Source organism: Trematomus bernacchii, unplaced genomic scaffold (genome assembly GCF_902827165.1).
Source record: "Trematomus bernacchii unplaced genomic scaffold, fTreBer1.1, whole genome shotgun sequence".
Classification (NCBI taxonomy): domain Eukaryota; kingdom Metazoa; phylum Chordata; class Actinopteri; order Perciformes; family Nototheniidae; genus Trematomus; species Trematomus bernacchii.
The window spans coordinates 8,289,797-8,312,750 of NW_022988043.1; the positions used below are offsets into that span (position 1 = coordinate 8,289,797).

At 42.9% G+C, this 22,954-nt stretch overlaps 1 protein-coding gene across 1 annotated transcript in view; it reads right to left on the minus strand.

The window, feature by feature from the left end:
- ptch1 (patched 1) overlaps positions 1 to 21,591 on the minus strand; it is a 48,618-nt gene extending 27,027 nt beyond the window's left edge. The window contains exons 1-8 of the mRNA XM_034118243.1: positions 21,074 to 21,591; positions 19,323 to 19,515; positions 6,084 to 6,273; positions 5,593 to 5,659; positions 5,361 to 5,452; positions 3,526 to 3,724; positions 3,259 to 3,380; positions 897 to 1,044 (exon numbers count right to left, since the gene is read on the minus strand). Coding sequence (XP_033974134.1) covers positions 897 to 1,044; positions 3,259 to 3,380; positions 3,526 to 3,724; positions 5,361 to 5,452; positions 5,593 to 5,659; positions 6,084 to 6,273; positions 19,323 to 19,515; positions 21,074 to 21,244 — 1,182 coding nt within the window. The 5' untranslated portion in view covers positions 21,245 to 21,591. The remainder of the gene's footprint in view (positions 1 to 896; positions 1,045 to 3,258; positions 3,381 to 3,525; positions 3,725 to 5,360; positions 5,453 to 5,592; positions 5,660 to 6,083; positions 6,274 to 19,322; positions 19,516 to 21,073) is intronic.
- Positions 21,592 to 22,954: the final 1,363 nt, after the last annotated feature.

A 22,954-nucleotide genomic window follows, 5' to 3' on the forward strand; every position in this document is an offset into this window, starting at 1 on the left:
TGCAGACAGTACCATGACCCATCCTCTCCCGCTCATTATCTCAGGGCAGATAGATGGCTTCAACACTGAACTGCAGTTACTGCTCAGTGGGGAGCTATGCTGGCTGACACACATTAGGAAACACGCACTAGATCACACACACTTTTGCACCCACGTGTGCATTTGCACATGTGTAAGGCACATACTGACATGCATGCTTACTATCCTAATAGACACGCCTAACCATAGAGTAAAACACAGTGCAAACACATTAACACAAACTCATAGACATAGTAAGACTATTTGGCATCTTTTATTTCTTCGATGACTGCTATAAAAAACACTGAGTTCTGATAAACAATCACACCTCTCTACTATCCATCAGTGGTCTCTGGGCCCCAAGATAAATGGCGCACACACACAGATACACACACACAAGGTCACACGATGTCGAACAGAGGTTGGGGCCCCCAAAACAAAGACCAGATGATGTCACACATGAGCCACCAATGGGGCCACAGCTGGGAAAGAGATTGTGTGTGCACTTTTGAGCGTGTTTGCATGTGTGTTTGTACATGAGTTAAAGAGTTGGAGAGCAAGAGCGCGGGAGAGAAGGAGAGAGAGAGAGAGAGAGAGAGAGAGAGAGATATCCAGCCCTCCCTTAATGTATTCCAGACATGCTCACCCTGCTCTATTGCTCCTCTCTACTGAGCAGTGAGAGGGAAGCTATAGGCCTATACCACACACCAACAGTGATTCTAGTATCTATCAGGGGCCCTGGCTTTGGATGGGGCCTTTCCATGTTCACCTGTATCCGGTCTCAGATTTACAATGCGGTTGTAGAGGATTTAGGGTAGATTTATTTTCCCTTTTATGGATGTGTCTCTCTCTAGTTGCTGAGTGCTTTGGTCCCTTACCTCAGAGTATTTCCTCTGCCAGGCTTCCAGTATAGCTGCAGCCTTTTCTTCATTCCAGTTGATGTGGGAAACCTCCTCATAGCCACGAAAGTGCTCAAACATCTGCTTGGGAGTCATCAGCTGGAACATGGTCTGTAGGGCTTGGGCACTGGAAAGGAGGGAAGGAGGGAGGGTGACAGAGGGAGAGGGAGGAAAAAGATGGAAGGGATAACAAAGGAAGGTCAAAAGTACGGAGGTTAATGAGGTGCAAGCTTTGACTGACAACATAATGTTTACAAGGGAAGATCAGAAGGTGATCAGCTGGCTTATGGATTGTGCTTTTCACATAACAATTTTCCAGAGCGCAAAGAAACATATTTTAATGTTTGCTTTAAACAACCACTTATCCATTTATACAATAAAAAATAAACCACTTGGCATTATATAATGCACCTAGTCTCTTGGGCTTGCGTTTCCATCTTTATTCATCTGATAAAACAATACTTTTTAATAACAATCACTATCCTCAGAACAGAACCGCCACAAAACCACTGTTCATTTCATTTCCATCTTTATTTCGGACAGATTTTGAAACAAAAACATATTAAAAAAAAGAATGTTAAACAGAATACCGTATTGGTAGAATACAGTTTTTTTTATTTCAATTAGTTTTTTAATGCAAATTGTCAAAAATATTTTTATATATTCAACAATATTTATATATTTAACAAAAATAAATTTAACAAAATAATAAAAATAATAATAGTGTCCAAAAGGGAGCAGGAGGAAGCAAATGCTGATTAATTTCCACCCCTCACTCAACTGCTGATAGTCCGTTAAATAATTTAAATTAGAATTATTAGTTATATCTAATAACTATCCAAACCGGGAAAAAAAAATGTTTGTACTAACCTATCAATTGATGTTTAAAACTGAGTCTCTTCACAGAGAATAAGGCAAAAGTACCACTTTAAACATTTGTTTACTAGAGATGTGTTCTTAAAATTCTTAGAATGAAGTCATTCAGCATGAAAAACAGCAAACAATGGGTTAGGGTCCTCTACAAGATTCTTGTTCAAACTAATTTGTAGATGGCAAAGGTATCCAGTGTAATGAGGGATGCACTAACCATACATTAGGACAGTACTATACAAGATGTATAAGTAATTTAAAGAAACATTTGAAAACACTGAAAAAACAGAAGATGATTTCAAATTGTCAAATGTTAGAAGCCAAATGAGCCAGGACACACACACACACACACACACACACACACACACACACACACACACACACACACACACACACAACACATCACCCACACACACACACACACACCAGCACACGACACACACACACACACACACACACACACCCACACACAACACACCCACACACACCACACCAACACACCACACACCCACACACACACACACACCACACACACACACACACACACACACACCACACACACACCACACCACACACACACACACACACACACACACACACACACACACACCACACACACACACACACCACACACACACACACACACACACACACACACACACACACACACACACACACCCACACACACACACACACACACACACACACACACACACACACACACACACACACACACACACACTAATGACCCAATCTTGCCAGGAAAAAACACAACCACCAAACAAACAACGCACCCCACTGTACTCTGGGACCAGTATGCGTGTAAATGTGTGTGGGGGTTTGCCTTTGTGTGTAAATGCATGTGCAAACTTTGCAATTTCATATTATTAAGTGGCTCATTAGTAAAATGTTGGATAGTTGTAAATCTCTCCTTAAAGCTTCTTATGATTGATAAAATGTGCATGCTTTTTATTCCTGTGTTTGTGGCATTGACTCAATGTTATGTGTTTTGTTATGAAGGGCATACAGCGTATTGCACACATACAAATGTGTACATTAAGTATCTTTAAACGTATTCCTGGAGCTGGTGCTAGAGAGAAGTACATGTACCCAAAATCGCTGTATATTTGGACAAACTTGCCAGGCAATAGATCACACTGTGAATGTGAGTGTGTGTGTGAGTAGGTGTTTGTGTGTGTGTATGTGTGTACATGAGTGTGTACATGAGTCTATATGAGAGGATAGAGTCCAAGCAGAGCGCAGAGCTTAGCAGGAACAGCTGGAGCTCTAAGATTTCACTGGAATCTGCTAATGACTGCAAGATTTACAGCACAACGTGCACACGCATGCATGCATGTGCCGTTTCCGAGAGCATAAAAGAACAAAAAACACACACTCTTTCCAGAATAAGCCCTGCAGGGATCACAGCAGTGTTTATGAGGGTGTGTATGTGTAAGTTTGGGTATGTTACCTGAGCAGGGGTCCGCTGCCGTTCTTGGTGGTCCCTCCTACGATCAGCTCCTCCTGCCAGTGCATGTACTTCCTGGATAGACCATGGCAGCCTCCACTCAGAGCCCTCGCCACATCGAATGGCTGGTGCAATAAAAGCAACAGGCGAGAAAAATACCTGTCAGCAGCTTGTCTCAAACCCAAGACTTTATGTTTTACCAAAGATATATATGTTGCATGTGTACACATATGTTCAGAACCTAAAGCTTGATCCAATATGTGCGCCTACCTTGGTTGAGTTCTTATTGGGCGCAGTGAGGGGGCAGTCGGGGTCAGCAGGGTTTAAACAGGGCCTATCCATGTAGCCGTGTCCAACATCTGCCTTTTCCAACATCTCCTCAAAACCATCCACTGGGAAATTAGCCTTTCGCAAATCCTCAAGGAACTCCTTTGGGTCAAAGTTGGTCCACTGAAGAGGGTCTTTACCTCTGCAAAAGGTAAAAGTAAACAAGAACACTGTTTTATCGTAGCTACAACCATGTTTTAAGATGCTGTGTTTCTGTACCTTATTGAGCACTAGTACTTCTTGTTAGTTAGATAGTTAGTTATTATCATATTGGAGACGATTAATACAACTGTAAAAATTAAGCTGGAATTGTCCTTTAAGGGCGAACACATTAGATACATCTACAAAATTAATGTTTATCTACAATAGTTACATCTTTCTGTGAAAAAAAGGCAACTTCCTTGGCCAATTAGATCCGAAAAAATATTCGTTCTTGTTTTGTTGCTATCATGTGTTGGATGTGTATTTTAGGACATCAGTGTTAGAGGCTGGAATGTATTTGTCAGGTGTTATCGCCTCTAGATTTACCTCAGACAAAAAATAAAGTAATATCTTTCTTGCTAGGTGACAGAAAACAATATAAGAGACAAATTCCCATGATGCAATGGCACAGTACTGAATTCCTGCTCCAAACCAGTCCTTGTCTCTCTAAGCACATTCCAATCTCTGAATCTCTCTCTGTGTGTCATTCAGACCACATTGTACGTGCTTAACCAGGCATGGGTTATTATTCCCAGCCTCCCAACCAGAACATAGTAAAAACCTTATTTACCATTTGACTGACACACACACACACACACACACACACACACACACACACACACACACACACACACACACACACACACACACACACACACACACACACACACACACACACACACACACACACACACACACACACACACACACACACACACACACACACACACACACACACACACACACACACACACACACACACACACACACACACACACACACACACACACACACACACACACACACACACACACACACACACACACACACACACACACACACACACACACACACACACACACACACACACACACACACACACACACACACACACACACACACACACACACACACACACACACACACACACACACACACACAGATATACTTTCACATGTCCACTACACACATGTATGCACTGGTGGAAATGGCACACACAATAAGTGCATGCACACACACACAGACAGAGGTAAGGCTCTGCTGAGTATTACTGTAGCAGCAGGCCATTAGCAACAGAAGGGGCAGACAATGGTGTGAGGCCCAGGGCTGGAGAGAAACTACCGCCAGCGATACGCATGCCAGCCAACACTACAATAGAGCCTTCAGAGGGGACGACACACACACACACACAACACACATGCACACACACTCTTGGTCCTCTTTGGTGGATGGATTGATCCTGTTTGGGCAGCTTCTACTAAAGGGGTAAAAACAAGATCTAGAGATCCAGATCTCCTCTTTTTCTGAACATGTCTGTATAATATAACCTTATACAATAATTCCATATCCATCACTCATGACATCAGCGGTCAAAGTCTTGTTGTCCCCAGACATCATTTAAATCAGTTTGCCTTACAGTAACAAGAGCTTATGTGTGCCAAATTAGGATTCTTAGAATTGATTATTTGGCCATATTAACAGAAATTTGACCTTGAAAGAAGTCAGTCTGTTTTGATTGTGCCGACACATCATAAAATACAGATTTTGTTTGGTAAAAAGGACATGTTGGTACTTACGGTAGATAGACCATTCCAGACTGGAGCTTGGCTCCCTCCCAGAAACAGTCCAAAGGGGTGATGATGAGGCAGGGGTGTAGCTTTTCTATGATCTAATTGGACACACACATGGCCCACACACAGCAGGTTTCACACACATTAACAACAGGAAGTGTATACAGGAAAGACCAAAAGATGGTCATGTTTCAATATATTGCAGACAGTAATACTAAGTGAATAATTTAAACCTTACCTGGTCCAAATGACTTTCTGTGACTAGTTCTCCTGATTTGTAGCACAAGTTTTCTAATTTCCATTGTCTGAAAAGGAAAACAGAAGAACATCATCAGCCCCTTAGGCTAGACTGAGCAAAGAAGAAAAATAAAACATATTTCATCATTATGAGGAATTGCTTGAAAAAAACAGCTGAATCCAGGTACAGGTATGCTGTGTATGTCCAATATATTCTGTACAAGGACAAATATGGGCTGGAAAAGTGTCCGATTATTTGAAAGCAGTCCAATGCAATACAACAATGCCGGAAACTACAAACTGAAAGCTTCATGTATTTGTTGTGGGAATACTTCATTTGATTTCATTAAATCGCCCTTTGAGAAATACTTGTGTTCTAATAAAGTCAATTTCGATTGTCCATAAGTGGAATATTTGATGCTTTTATGATGAAGACATACAGACATCAGGCAAAGCTGGAACACAGGTATACATGATTGAGAAGTGAGTTACCTGTTATAAAGGTAAACATGAACTCTGCTGGCTTGGAGAGCTGACTCCAGGTGCTGTAGGAGCGCGTCCACCGTTAAAACATTTGCTCCGTCCTCCCGCGGCGTCTGGATCATCAGCTGAGGGTTAAACATGGCCTCCTCGCCTATATTCTGTCGCGTGTACGTCAGTTCCCGGTTCACACGCCCACCAACTGGAAAAAGGAGAGTGAATGTGTTTACATATGCATATTCAAACCCTTGCACGGTTTGTAGGTGGTTTGTATTTGATTAGTATACAATATAATACAATTGTTTATTACATTTGAGGCTCAACATTTACAGCTATTTATGGAATGTTACCCAAAAAAATATATATAGATCTTGTAAAAAGAGATATAAAATGATTTTAATGGTGGCCTCAAGTCCCCATTCATCTAAAGCTTAGAATACCACTGTTTGCAGTTAACTAATTTATCTTCCATATTTCCAATGTGGACCTTGATGACTAGTCTAGTGTCTAGGCTTCATCATTACATCCAGATCATTACAAAAAAATAATATAATTTTTAACCTTAAAACTCTTTGTTTTGAATGTATACTTTTCTTACCAAACTGAAAATAATGAGCCCTAATCAAATTGTTTTTGCAATAATAATAATTTGATAAAAAATGTATGTAAACAACAGTAAGTGAGACATCCTGAACACAGCTATACCACTCTCTCTCAAACACACACACACACACACACACACCAAAAAAGCATCATGTGCTAAAACATCTGTGACTGCAGAAGAGATCTTGTGCAAATCAAACCCAAAGACATCTGAACCTTATCGCACTTGTATCTTAAACAAAATCACTTTGCTTACAGTGAGCTTGTATCACTACAAAGCTAAACATCCCAATTCCTTTGAACCCAGAAGAGCAATATCACTCCAACAAATCCACATTTCACAAAAACAGCTCAATGTTTCTACTCAAATTTAAAAACAAGTCAGTAGAGCCAGAGCATGTTGACTACATATGTGTGTGACAGTATGTATGTGTTTGATGGAGAGAGAGAGAAAGAGAGAGAGAGGGGCTCTTTTCCAGGCTTAGCTCCCAGTATCGTGGTGGGACTAAGCCCTGTGCGTGCGCTCTGAGCTCTAAGCTAGCCCAAGCTACAAAAGCAGCCTTTCAGGCCCTTTAGTTGCCCTGCTCCACCCCAGTACAGCCAATGCACATTTAGCAAGGTCTCTCTTCCAAACACACACAAACGTAAGCAGGCAATTGCAGTCATGTAAGCATGGGAAGTCAATTTTTCAGCCAAGAGTTAACTTTTTATTAAAATGAAATGTTTTTGTGCATGTTTGGGACTTGATGAAGCCTTATACTTGTGTGTGTGCATCCTTCAGTTCAGTGTTTCAATGTCTGATTTACAGGCAGAGGATTTAAGCCCTTCCATCATCAGTGACTGAAGGCTCAGTGATTTATAGTCATCTTCTTTTACTTGCTCTCACACAAACACTTGCGCTCACATACACACACTCAAAATGCCTAGTGAGACGGCAGACTGTGTGAAAACTCTGCAACATTTTATTATGGCTTAATCCAATTTAACAATTCCGCTCAATTCGTGCAACAGCACGCATAGATTGAATATTTTCAACCCATTGTAATGGCATTAAAGTTGAACATAAGCATGCCTGTTCTGCTGAGCTGGACCACCCAGTCAGACCAATGGAACAGGGAGGGAGGGGGCCATGTCTTGGGGCATTAGGAAAACACACTTGATTTCTTTTTTTCTGGACCCAAACAGCATTCCCATCTGATCCTGTCTGAAAGCATGTTTATAATACTCATCACTAATAGCAGGCCTAGACTAACCAGAGCGACATGCTTTCTGCTGCTAGGCCAGCTACACGGCTACGTTACAGCAGCCCTCTCTTCAAAAGAGCACGCATGGAACTGATTTAGACCTTACGCACACTGACAGTGCACTAACAAGTCGACTTGTCTGGTACACTCAACGCTCAAATGCAAAAGCTGGCCCGAGGCTTGGTTAAGGTGCACCGCCAAAGGGGAAGCATGGGAACACGGGTATGATGAAAGAGGTGCTTACTTTCTCAGTTTCTATATGTGAAAGGAGATAAGGGAAGCTCTGATTAAAAAAGATGGGAGGGACGAGTTTAGAAAGTACTCATTTTTTGTTATGAACACATTCCAAGTTGTGGACTGCCACCCAAAGACCTTAAGTTTACAGCAAGCAGCGAGGAACAGGACAAGTCAAAGGAATGTACTCTCTCTACAGGAAACAGCACATCACGGCCTCTGGCTTAGAGAATTCCACACTTCACGAGGTTACAGCGTTTTGGGGTCAACACTCACACAGCCTCGGGGTGAAATTAACACCCCAGCTGGACCAAGAAAATGTGTGAGTGTGCGAGTGTGCACTGACATACTGGCAAGCGTGTGTGTGTGTGTGTGTACACACACACAGCTGTGTTTCTTCAATGACACATATTCCCATATTCCTTCTCCTAAGAAAACTGGTTGACCTCGGCATGTGTTGATATCTTGAAGGTGTCCCGCTCCAGGCTCAGCGGCTGTGACCTAAAACAAAGTGTCACCGACTTTCAAATGCATCCCATGCTAAGTTCATGTCTCACTCACTTCTTTCTATTGCTTGTTCTTTCCCTTCTGCATCACTCACTTTGCCGTTTATCCATTATTTTACAACGATTGGCAAATCAATTAACAGCTGCTGGAATGGCAAGTCTCTTAAGTGGTTGAACAGAAAAGCAATCAGCCACCATATAAAATAACTGTTACTAAGAGTGACTCTGCAAGTCACTCTTTAACCATACATTTAAAATCTTTACTGGTCCCAGTTTTTCAGTTGATGGTTGTCTTGGTCTTCTGTGATCATTTAATAAGTGTCCAAGATTTAGACAAAAAGCAATTTAATTATATCATCTCAAAAATCCAAAGTTAAAAACTGTTGTTATTCATATGCCCTAAACTTATGATTTTTGACTCCTCATGTCATCACAAGCCATCTCTTAATTTACCGACCTGTTCAAATGTTTAATTTCCAGCTGTATGCGAGTTATATCTGCAGATGCATGATGTCTAGTGAATGTTCAAAAACACTAAACTAAGCCGTTACAAAAAAATATACCTCCACAGAATCAAAGTGAGAAGAGAACAGAAGAAGAAGCAGGCCCATGTGTGTCACTGTATTGGAGCGCTCAGTGCGGGTATTCAGTGTGTTGCATAACATTAACCCTTGGCCCCCCCATTATCAAAGTAGGGGAACGGGGGGCGGTAGGGACGAAGGGAGAGAAAGTAGGTTTCTAAGGAACTGACATCACCCCCCTTCCTCCTTTCAGTCCTGAACTCCCCCTCATCTTTATACTCTCATTTTCTCTCCCTTTGCTCTATTCACAACTACTCTGTGATTGGCCAGATCATGATGGCAATCAGCCCGGCCCCTCTGTCAAAGCCAGCCCACCCCCTTTTCCCCTTGCCAACTTTCTCTCTTTTCCATGCAACACACAACAGCATAGACCCACCCCCTGCACATCTCCTACTCCTGACAACGGAAACATCCCTCACTTTAAGGGAAAACACACAACAAGGGCAAACAACTCCTACAACTCTATGATGCTGGTATGAAAATACACTCTCACGCTGTGCTGCTCATACACTACGTACAAACATTTCCCTTTCCAATAACAGAATCAGGTAATCAGTAGATCCAGAATCTGTTTGATCGACTGTGACTTTCACTACAACTAACAAAGGTCTGATAAAATATCTGACCAAAAAGATGCTAAATGTCTCTTTTATCTTTGTGGGATATGTACCGTACTGTATGTGTATGTGTATGTGTATGTGTGTGTGTGTGTGTGTGTGTGTGTGTAGAGAAAGGATTAGCTGGATTAGGCCCCCTCTCAGTAGGGACCCCCTGTGGTGAGGAGGAAGCCCCCCGAAACCAGGTCATCTCTTTGCCACCAAGTTTACAGCGACCTCCCATACCCTGAGCCCCCTATACCGCTGAGGATATGCAGAGGTCTATACAGCTCTCTGCAGAACGTTGTTTTTAAAACTAAAAACAACGTGCTGTTAATAAATGCATGTTTTCGTGTGACCCTTCAGAAAAGGTAATTGTTGGGAACGATATGTCAACATCTCCATATACAAGATAAACTCAAACAAAGTGTTCTCATATGTAAAATCAGACACAGCTGCTTATGCTAACACTGAATTGTAAGTTACCTAAGAGGTTGAGCAATAAAAGACATATGTAGAAAAAGGCATTCCACAGATGCACTTGTGTTGTTTCAAATCTGGGTTTCATCACTCTTTTAAAATATCTTATTTGACCTTGATTGTTCCCTGCTATTGATCCATCTGTTCAGGTAGGGCTTCCTTCCTTATGCCCCCCCCCCCCCTAACGTCAACACCTCCTCTCTTCTCCTCCTTCCTGTTTGTCTCCTCCTCAGCTGCTAGTGCCAATCAACTGACAGAGTGTTGATCACACCTGTTGCCTTCCTCCAACGTTGGCCTTCTTCTACCTTTACCATCTGCTTCCCCTTGGGTTTTCCTGCTGCGTTATATTAATGCTGAGACTGAATAGTACAAGGGCTGCTCGATTATGGCAAAAATCATAATCTCGATTATTTGGGTCAATAATTGGTATCACGATTATTAAAAACGATTATCCATATACTTTGAAAACATCCATTTATTGAAAAAACAGTTGATGATTACCCTGAACTTTAAGTATAATTCAACTGAAAAACCAATAAAAATAAAATAAAAAATAAATACAAATACAAATAATAATCGTTTTTTTCGATTATGTTGTTTTCATAATCGTTGCAAGCCAAAATCGTAATTGCGATTAAAATACGATTAATTGAGCAGCCCTAAATAGTATATAACACTTTTTAAAGACACATTTAGTTTGTTTACATAATTTTGTATAACTTGTCTTTTCCATCGAGCGACTTTCTCCTATTCTGAAATGTAATACATGCTGGATTGCATTAGTAGAAAAGCAGCAGAGAGACTTCACCATCTACATCCTCTATTCTTTGAGATGTCACTTGCACCCTCTCTATCTTTTGCAGCTGCATTATTAAGAGAACTAGCAGTAATAGTTGTGGTGGTCGTGGTAGTAGCACACACAGCTGTATACAAAGCAGTAATAGTAGTTCTGAATGTGGGTTCTGCAATGCAGGTGTGCACACAGCCACAAATATGTGATGAAAGGCCTCACTGAGAGACGAGACCCAATCTGACCCATGCTGAGCCCCCTTCACTCTCTCGCTCCCCTCTTTTTCTCTCTTTCCCTCTCCTTTCAGCTTACAAAGAGGAGGGGGCTGCCACACAGAAGAAGAAGGGGAAAACATGCAAGGTAGAGAGTAGGTGACCACAAAAGAAAAGGAAAAAAAGTGAGAGGATGAGAGAAAAGAGAGAGGTAGTTAAGGAACAGAGTGGAAGTGCTCTGATGTGCAGCTGGATCTGAGAGTCTCCTCATGCAGCTGCACACACCCTAGCACCTCAACCCCTGACACAAATGTGACACCCCAGCTGCCAACCCCTGCCCCCCCACCCAACCCTCTCTCCGAACCCCCACCCATACCACCCCCCAACTCCAGCATTACCATATGTATGGCTCCCCTCGCTCCTGATTATGCTAATCACCTGTCCGGCCCCTGCAGACCCTAAAATGGGTGTATTTAGCAGTCGGCTGGCTCCCAATGCAGCTTCCCCTGGGCCCGAGGTGTACATTCACACACTCCTCAATGGGCAGATTCTTCCACGTTGCTGCCCTCATTCAGGTCCCACTCTCTCCTCCCAACCCCCCACCCTGAAAAAAGTCCTATTCAATGCCAATGGATACACAGTGCAGTGGAAAGAGTAGTAGGGCAAGAAAACGCTGACAGAAAGTCTGTGTTTGTAGCATGTGCGTGCATGGGTGCAGATGTTGTAGTTCAATTAACAAAACTCAACAAATGTGCAATTGATACTGCCATTGTAAAAGTCATGTAAATATGTTGAAACTCTACACAGATATGGTAGACGTTTTAAAACATAACAAGAAAAAGAAACTCCATCCATCTCCAGTTCTGTCGGGGAAAAATCTCATCCTGTATCTCCCGTCAGTGCCTGTCCAATGCAAGCCAGGTGAGCGATCTCTCCCTGCTGCATTTACTGCCATCTGATTGGCCCGCAGCCCAGCCATAACAGACCGTGACATGAGCCTGAACAGCCAATCTCATCCAGCCATCTTTCTGTCATTTCCTGGAAAGATGGCCAATGATTCCAGGTATCCCAAAATCAAACATTCCAAAGTGTGTAATACAAGACACAGAAACAAAGATAGTGTGAATGGAAGAAGACAAAAGTAAACGGAATCTCCTTACCAGTTTTCCATTCATGTTTTATAGTTACCTTTGCACTTTATCTTTTGTTTAATATCATTTGAAAATGGATACTACTGGTGCCAATTTGTAACATTGGTCTCAATACTTACAACTGAACTGCTCAATGTAGTGTCAACTTTGCGTTAACTCAGTGTTGTGTACAGTAGGTTGAAGAAAGTGGTTTGGTTAAAACATCGTCCCACTGGGACCAAAGTCCATGCCAAGGACATGCATAGGAGTAAACTAAAACAGTTAAGTGGTTTGGAAAACCAGCTGCAAGATGCTTGAACACTCCAGTAAGAAGATGGGAATTAGAAAGTTGAGTTATTATTCACTGTGATTCACCAATTTAGACCATCACTTTCACATTAAAACTTTGATTAAAAGTTAATATAGAAATAGTCATAAGAGCAGCTTTAAATAAAAACAATTTTGCAACAAGCCAAAGAATATGTAATACAGAAAGGTATTGTCACACAACTGCTGTTCTGTACTGTGAGCAGACCTGGGCAAAATCTCACACGTAAATGTTTAAACAGAAGAAAGGACACAATGACAGAATAAAAAGTTATTCCCGTCAGGCCTTGTTGCACTAAATAACACAACAGTCGGGTCACAAGTTCCCAACGTCCTCAGGCTTCAGTCAGACTTGCAGGGCGGTCTCGGTACAGGAGACTATTTCACTCTGACGCATACTGACTCAATCTGGAGCTGCAAACCTCTCAATCATCTAAGAGAGGAAATGTTTTATATCACTGTATCTTTAGGCCTTGCGTGTGCATGTGTGGTACTTGTGTTATTGCAGTTGCTGCCAGATTCTATGACGTTGTGCTATAGGAATTGCAATGAACTATACTGCTACGTACGTAACCCAAGTGTGCCAGGGGGGCTAAAAAATTCCAACCTCACACACGGTTTGGAGATGTTTATAGTATGTTTGCATGAACAATTCTCTGCGCTGCAGTCTGAAAAGCATCAATCCACACCCCAACCTTTCTCCTGGTATACGGTAGGCACTGCAGCCAAAACACAAACACACTACCGCTACTATACTCCTGCTTCTTCCCTTGCTCTGTCTCCCCCCAACACACACACTCTGCTTCTGCTGTTTTGTACTTTCTCCACCCCTCTGGCAGTCAACGCTGTGAGGGAGGGAAGAGAGGAAAGGGGAAGAGGGAGGGTAGGGGAGGGAAGGGAAGGAGGGAGGCCAGACCACCCTGCTCTCATGGCAGGGCTGAGTGTTTACATTGCCGTGGCTCACTCTGTAATACATCTGGCATTCTGAGGCCACTCTCTCCAGCCAGGGACGGGGGAGTGGTGGTGGTGGTGGTGGTGGTGGAGGGGGAGGAGGCTTGGGTAAAGAGAGAGACCTTTCTGGCAGAGAGAAAAAGAGAGGGATAGAAAACAGAGAGAGAAAGAAAGAAAGAAATAGAGAAGGAGGTAGAGGGGGAGGGTAATTCTCTCCACAGTCTCCTGTGGTCGGTCATTCGCAGGGCTCTGGTTTTTGAATAAGAGCGCCTGAAAGAATGCAAAATGTAAACAGAGAGCTTGGAGGCATCTCAGGATGTCGTTTGTGAATGGGAGTGCATTCGCCTGGAGCGCACACACACACAAACACAATAACACACACCCAACATGGTTAGCAAGCACATTTTTTAAAGTTATTACAAATTTACTTGGGGTAATATACACAAAACTGTTTTCAAATGAGGGAGAGCTAGCTTGAGAAAACACTGCTGTAAGTCTGTGTACAGTACCAGAGGCGCAATGTTTCCCCACACTAAATCCTTCACCAGCAAGCCTGCACTTTTCATCAACTCGTAAAGTTTAACACAACACGCTGGAATGTTATTCCTTCTATAGAGGCTTAATCCTGTTTGTAGTGAACTGATAAACACAAACTTAATTGAGTCCAGTTTTAAAAATGTTAGAAAGGGGTGCATGTTTGCATGCTCACATTTGTGTGCGACTGAGAGGATGGAAAGAGAAAGAGAAATGACTGTGTGGCGTATTCTGTGCAAACTAGGAAAGAATATTGGGTGTGGGCACGTTTGTGTGTTTGATTGCTTGCGGCTGCTGAATGAAAGCAGTTGGAGATGGAGTGTGAGGGAGAGAGTAAAAGAAAACTAGAGAAAAAGGGGGGAAAACAGATGAATAAAGAGGAAAAATAGCAAAGAGAGGCCCATCAAAATAGCCTGCAATGCCAGCCCTGGTCAACCACCTACTCATTCACAGAACCCAAACTCCAAAGCCTCTCTGCATATGTGAATGTGTGTGCATGTGCGTGTGCATCCAAGCATGTATCAATGCTCCCATACACATCAAAAGCTGGATAATTCAATCATGCAAACCACAATCCTCTCAGTGGAGACGCCACATTTAGGGCCCTCCTCCTCCTATTCCTTCTCCTCATCTTCGTCCACAAGAAAGGATGTCATGGCTTCTTCCGCATGCATTTAACATTATACCGCTCCCTTCTCCGATGCCATTACCAGCAAAACAACAAAACAACCACCAACTCTGGGTACTCAACTCTTAATCGCACTAGATATAAAACAGACATGCAATGTGGGGAGGGAGCTACTTTAGAGAGAAAACACGTTTGGTCCATGTTTGGTTACAGTAATTCAGAGATTAAAGCAACATCCATCTCTGATTCACTGCCCTCTGCTGGAGGACAGATGTCAAAGGTTAAGCATGAGTTAGTTAACTAAAATACTGATACAAGAGAGAACAATGCATAGTCTCCTAACAATATGTGACTCATGCGATGCACTCCTACAGGCATGCAGAAATGAGTAGAGATGCACACACATACAGGACACAAACAATGCCTGGTGACAGCTGTGACTTGCTGCATTTTCCCTCCCATCCTCCACCCCTTGCCTCCCCTCTGCTGTGAGTCTTCACTCTGCACCAGGCCACAGGGCGAGTATCAGGTGAGGTTTTAAATAGCGGGGCCTCTACGAGATGACCTCAGGGTCCCAGAGGTCTACCCTGTGGCCCCTGGCCTCTACACGCATGTCCCCCAAGAAAGCGCTCCGGGACCAGGGGCCTCCCCTCAGTCTGTAGCCTTGAGACTGCAATCCATAGCCCTATAACCCCGTTCAGGTCATAAATCTAAGGACGATATACTATTATATTCAACTAAAAGCACTCACACATATCTTTGTGTTCTTGATGAAAACAAAAGACATCCTCTGAATGCTATAGGCCTCGTATTCTCCTTTGTTACTTACTGGTAAAGCTAACCTCAATTCAGCCCAGATTACAGTGCAGCTATATCTCATCTGCTCAACCCACAGTTTCAACGTCAACCCTTGGCCGGAGCTTGAGCCACAAAAGACCCATTTCCAAATGTTCTCCTGCCTGTACCCTCTCTCACCCATCAACACAGCCCCTTAACCACAGCCACATATCCAGCTCCTCTCTCAGCACCCAAACAGAGCGAAAGAGCGAGGGGCCGTTCTACAGGAAGGCCAATGTTTACGCGATACTGTTTTAATTAGAGGCAGGCGGCGCTGCTATTTTCTTTACAATTTGGCCTATGTTTGCCTTAACCTAGAATGCCAAGGGATGGCTCCATTTTCCATTTGTGGCTAGGAGGAACTCTAAAGGGGTCTTTTTCCTCTCTTCTATGCCTCTGCTTCTCGACTGTATAGTTATATCGTACAGCTAATCAACGCAAGATCATCTAGAATTCTCTGCAATTTGAAACTGAGGATGTATCTGAAATCGATGACAGGCCATTAAGCATGTCTTCTGACATTGGGGAAAGCACACAGAGGGTGTCAAGCCACATTTTTGTGTGGGGAGAGCAAGAAAGGTAACCACAATACTACAACTTCCTGTTTCAGCCAAAAAGAAATGGTGGGTGGGCGTCAAAGTGGAAACAATCACAGCAATAGTGTGGATGCAGGCTGCCTTAATTGCATGCCACTAAAATAATGTTGTGGTCCAGGTAGGAGAGAAAGTTTAAAAAATAAATATCATTCCCTTAATGTTTAGCGAAACACAAACCCCCATAGATCCTCATTGGTTTGACACAATCGCCCCTTTGTGCAGGCATGCGGCTCACTCCCAATTGCTCTCTGTCGCTTTGTCTAATAAACAGAACTTCCTGTGTCAGAGTGTTTATAAACGGTGCTGAGTGAGCACTGTTTGAGAAAAGACAATCTCTTCGAAAGCTGCGGCACGTGACAGCATGTAGAATAAACACACTAGCGGGCTAATGGTGGTCTGCTGTAGACCTCGACACTAGCAGAAAGCAGGTGATGACAGACACCACATGAGATCACAAATGTGAAAATGCCGCACCAGTCAATTGTAAAGCAATTGAGAGATTTAATATGAGCTGAGTGTATTGTGTGAGTATGCGTGCGTCCACAGGCCACACAGCTTCCAGGCGGGGTCGTCCATGGGTCGCCTGGGGGGGGCAGTTCCAAATGAAACATAAACAGCCGCTCTTTCCTCTCCTCCCAGACGATGGGCCAGTCCCCCAGCACGGCCCAGCACAGCGTTCCACGGCCCAGGCAGAACTAATCTATCCCTCAGCTGTGCAGTCTAATCTAAACAAACAGATCTCTCCCTATCAACATCTGGAACCCCTCACGTACCGGGACCTAGGAAACCACCGCAGCCCAGTCTCTTTGTCAGTGCATGTGTGTATGAGCAGGTCTCTGTGTAACAATATGAGCCACTGTGAGACGTGTTGTAGATGCCTACTAGAGGTCACCAGACTCAGATCAACTGTCAAATTCAACATAAAGCTAGTCTTTTTTACAATATCAAAATGTTATGGTGTCACTCTAGTTATAGGTTAAGGCAGAAAATCTAGCTTTCAAACTACTTAATCATCAATTATGTGCCGGTGAATTTGATGATATGCCAATAGGGCCATAGCAACAGTGCCATTTATTTGAATACCTGATTTACCTTTTAGTCCACAAGCAAGAATAATGGCAAATATCACAGCATACCGAGGCATGAACTGATGATATTTGTCTCACATACACACTAAAAGGGAACCCAGAGTAAAGCAAAAACAATCTCATAATTGGGAAATTACTCAAGAAATAACTCCATTCCAAACTTTATATTCTTCAAGTATGAGACATTTCATTCCCTATAGACTTTAAATGTGGTTGTAACAATGTTTTACTTTGCTGCTTCATGAAGCACAGCAGCTGCAGTCAGCTTAAATTCATGATAGTTACAATGTATTTCTTGGACAAAGGTTTTCCAAAGTGTATTAAGATAATCCAAATGTATAAAAACATCAATAAAGATTCAAACAATAACTTCGGCATATTGTAGGTGTCTGCTGTAGGATCAGTATGCTTCAAATACTGTAATTTGCTTGTCAAAAAATGGCTGAATACACTAGTTCCAGAACTCCCAAGAGGGGAATAGTGTGTCATGAAAGAGTAAATAAAGAGAAATATAAATCACAAGTTGACATATCCCAAAAGGGATATCTTTACATTACTTTTGAGTGATGCCATTTCCAACAATTGTTCATGCAGTATAATTAAATTAAGTTCTACCAAAATAGTCAGCAAGAACTTTTCTGTCAAACAATTTATCGACTTATCAATTTCGGCACTCAATAAAGGTTGGTAGCAACTTTCTATGCTCTGTTATAATGTGGACTTTTTATATGGTGCCCCTCACTGGAGTTCACATGACCGTGGTCTGACATGTGAAAAAGGGTGTGAATAGAGTGTGTTCTTCTGGCTACAATCAGGAGTCCTGAACTGAGGAGGCACCCCTCTGCCTTAACTGCTGTTAACTGCGCCTGCGCCACAGATTAGAAGAACACGCTGCCGGTCAGACCCCTGCAGAAGCACGCAATGAGGGAACAGCCAACCCGGGGAGGAGGTGGGGGGTTTGATCTGTGCAGGAATCAGTCTGCTTTAATGTTTGATCTCCAGAGCTATACATGTTTATATCAGGGTGGGTAGTTAAAATGGGTTGAAACCAGAGGCAACCACACAAACTAAAAACAGCTATGCGTGAAAACTATTTTGTTTCTTCTTTCATGACCAGAATACCTATTCAATTTCTCAGCAGCAAAATCTGCTTCTCCATTCATGAGTCTTACAGCCAACTCTAGCCCTAAGTGCAGGAATGCGGATCAAAGGAAAGGAAAAAAGCACAGCCCCTTCCCCTTACCCCCCAAGCACCACCCATATGCACGGTCCCTTTTTCCTTAAAAATGTTCAGTCTTCTTAAGTTGTTTCTGAAAAACAACAAGTGAGCTTCATATCCACTCCTCAAATATGAGTTCCTGTCCTCACTCCGCTTTTTCCCTGCAGCCGGACACAAATCTTTTTGGAAAGTTGAGAGCTGTCCAAAACGGGACCACACACAGTCTCTGAGCATTCAACTGCTGGGGGCAGGCAGACACACACTCACACACACTCACACACTCTCACAAAATGGCGGCTTTGACAAAAATGTCCTCTACCCCTAAAGCTGCTTATGAACTTAATTACATCCTTACTTCTGAGTGCAGTCACAGTCACCTCTTGCACATCTTGTATGTGCATCTAAAATGGCTTGAGAAGCTGCAAGTATATTAGGGAAATTCTACTATTTTCAAGTCTCACTTGGCCACTTGCCAGGGCCTAAACAATAAACAATTCCCCTGGCTTGTTTAGTAGCACCCACTAACCCTTATTTCTTCCAATCTAAACCATCACACGCTGGTCCAAACATTCAATATCAAATATTACAGCTTCAAAAGAATAGAACAAAATATGAATCCCAGCATCTTACATTCAAAACACAGACACACTTTACAAAACAGATACACAAACAGACAACAAATCAGAGTTTCTTACCTTCAACCCAAAGTTTCTCCACGTCCGTCTCCAAATTAGCTGCCCTTAAGCCCACAGCAAAAGCTCCAAAAATCATGAGGCCCACAACCAAAAACTTTCCGCAGTTCTTTTGTATGTAACAGCCCAGCCTGAATAAAAGTCTCTGGAACTTCGCTCTCAGCCATAGAGGTGCTTTCCTCCCAGTCGCCTTCCCCTAGAATGAGACAAGAGAAGTAAAGTTATTGTAAATTCAAACACAAAACATACACTTACCTGTACAGGTATATCTGAAGGGTTTAATAGAAAAGGTTTGATGTTGTACAGAATTGAAAACCATGGGTGGTACCTGATGTGTTCAATCAAAGAGTCTTCAAATATTTAAACTATGGGCGACAATTTGACTCCAGAGACAGCTCATTTGAAAAGTCTAGTTCGCTTTGAGACTGCAAGTGTCTCTATAATGATGGCTATGGCGAAAATGGGAGTTGTGATCAAAACATTAAAACTCATTCACTGTCCCACTCATCTAACCTGTGATGATTGAAATATACACATCTGTTGAGGACCGCCTAGAAACCACTAAGGGCTCCCTAGAGTGAGAGCCACAGGTTCTGTCATATCAGTAACATGTATAAACTGTAACCTAAGCATGAGACATGCAAAAGGAAGATATCTTCATCCCCTACCTACACCCACACACGCACAGCCTGGTCCATTCGTGATATTTTGCTGCTACACGGATGAGTTATGAGGATGCTAATACACACACACTGACATTAGGTGTCACTGGTTTGTGTTGCTGTGCTCAGAAATAGGTTTAGAGCTGGACCTCCAGAGTTGATGAAGGTAAAAGAGACAAAGTTGTCAGGACACAATGATGCAGTAGGTGATGTTTTGATAATAAACCTTCTCTGTGTCTTGTATTCCATAAAGAGATATCCTTATGCAAACCCATATATTTCAGGGTTTTAAAATCCTGATTTGGAAGCATGATAATCCTGTTAAAGTATGGTCCCTGTGAATAGAGCTAAAACACCTTAAAAGTGTAAAAAGGCTTTGCTTCCGACTCCACAAAAGTTACTCTATTTTTTGTAATTTGTCAGTTAAGTACTCTGCATTTAATACCCACGCACACCTGCACATCATACTTTGATATTAAATACCGTGAAAGGGGGCATGTGGTTAAACCCACAAAACCCACCACACGCAGCTCTACTCCCCGTGCAGCAGCCCGTGTGTTCCGGCCTGCATGGGGAGTGGAGGAGCCATCACAGGGGGACTCACAATATTTGTGAACGGAAGAGGGCAGCCACATGGACTCTTTCCCCCTTTACACGAGTCTCACAAGTGTAGAAACTGTCAAACTAACATTAAAGTTAGCCAACAACTTTTTACGCCGCTCGTGCAGAGAAGCACCAAGCTGGATGTTGTGAAAAAGTCATAGTGGTGTCGACTGTGTGTGGTGTGAAAGCGGCATGTTTTCCTGCTCAGAGACCGTTATAGGTTGGGATGTTGTAGTAGTAGTGTTTGTATTTGCTCATACAACTTGCTTCACGTGCTTAAACAGATGCAAGTTGCAGAATGATATTTTAAATGTTGCACAGTTAAAAACGAACCACCTCTCCGCTCACTACAACCTTGCCTTACCCCTGTGTCCCCCTGCCCAGCCCGTTACCTAGCAGCGACTGGACATAGTTTGGCCACTTTTTTCGGCGAATTCAATGAAACGAAGACCACAAAGGTCTCTCTCGGTTTAGATGAGGAATAAGCACCTGGGTTATTTGCTCCAAAGCGAAGCTCGCATCGCAGTAACTTGGCCGCTGCAAATACTCCAAATCCAGCGGTGTGTTGCGGGTATAGTCCCCCCTGTTCCTCCGCCTTATCCTGGGCCGATCGGGGTCTCTGTTTTCCTGCTCGGAGGGCGCATTAGCAGCCGAGGCCATGTTGCGGGGACTGCGAGACTGTTTCCCACTTTATAGTATTTCCCCGAGAGCGTGTAGCGATATCCCAAGGCAACAAAGTTTCCCTCTCGGAGATCTCACAACCGTGAAGTAGGACTTCATACTCCTGTTGGAGACGGCGAGTCAAAGTCTGCGCCTTCCATCCCAACATTTCGCGATCCGGAGGTCTCCACCGCTTTCACCGCATTCCCCGTGTCTCTTAAAAAAAAGCAAGTTTCTCTCAAAAAGGGAGGTGCGCAAAGTGATTCCCATACAGAAGTCTTCGGGCGAGAAAGCTCGATAGTCGTTGCATTCTGGTGAGATCTATGTGGTCTTCCCCTGGGCCGCGCGTCACGGCCAACTCTGAGATTCAATAGAAGAGGAGAAAAAGACCTCTCTCCATTTGGAGGCGGAGGAGGAGGGGTGTAAAGGAAAAAAAACCGAGATCCCGCCTCTGGGGCTGTCAGATTGCAGGACTTTCTTGCATCTGATTGGTTCCAGAAGGGCAAAAATTACTCAGCAAACACGACTATTATTAGCTGCTTAGCAACAGCTCACTAAAGTAGAGAGACCACCCAGGCAGGGAGACCTCATGTGTGCATCTCCAACTTCAGGGGAGGCTCGCTGAGAGCCAAAGCCGCTTGGTTCGTACGTTGTTTTGGGTTTCCACAGCGCCTTGTCGTTAGAAAGAAGCATTTCCCGTCGACCTGAAGTCTGAAGCAAGGTACACGGTCTGTGCGACGGAAGGGCCCGAGGAATGTCAGAACTTCAGTTTTTAACTTAGATTTTGTTTCTACCATGGTGGTGGTAGTTGAGCCTCAAATTACAGCGGTTCAAGGGGAGGTACCCACAGTGTGTTGTCGTTACAATATCAACACCACTTGTAGCATGTATATTTCTATGCTGTATTACAGCCAGGGATAGCCTACAGCCAAAACTCTATGTTGGTTTTAATAAAGGTAACCGTAAACTTTAAATGGTGTATAGGCTACAGTTATGTTTGACCATTGTCTCACACTTTTGTGGTATAGGCGATTTTACGCATAGGAATGTTTTTCTGTATTAACTTTTATTATCCACTTTACTCATACCGCCTATTCCCTGCTATAAATTGCTACAATATCACAAAGGTGCGTTTATGTAGATAAAAAAAAAACTCATTAACATGTCCCCCAGACGCAGATTTAATTTTGGTGCATAACGCTCTAACATCTGAAATGTATCTCTCAGGTCAATGACATTGTGGATTTATCGATATCTTAACCATGAATAGTTTATATCAGACTGTTATATCCTTTGACAATGTCAAATTTCACACTATTTTCAGATAAGCATACTGCAGACTTCAATCAATCGTCCACTATGCCAGAAGATAAATAACTTTTCAAGAAATCGACATCAACATGTTGACATTAAAACAAAAATGAATGTCTGCTCCCCTAAATGTCACTTGTTTATAAACCAAATCCCAGATGGTTACAGAACCAATGGGAGAAAAATATCTAAAAGACACATTTTTGAGAACTGTATCCAAGATCTAACCCTTAAAAGGGAAAAGCAAAATCACTTAATTTACTATAAGATGTGAGTGAATCTGAACAATACAACAGGCTTAACTAAACAAAGAGGAATTGTGTGGTAATTAGCCTGTGTAGCACTTTATGGACCTGAGATCAGTCTGTCAGACCAAACTTCACACCTGAGGTCAGCGGC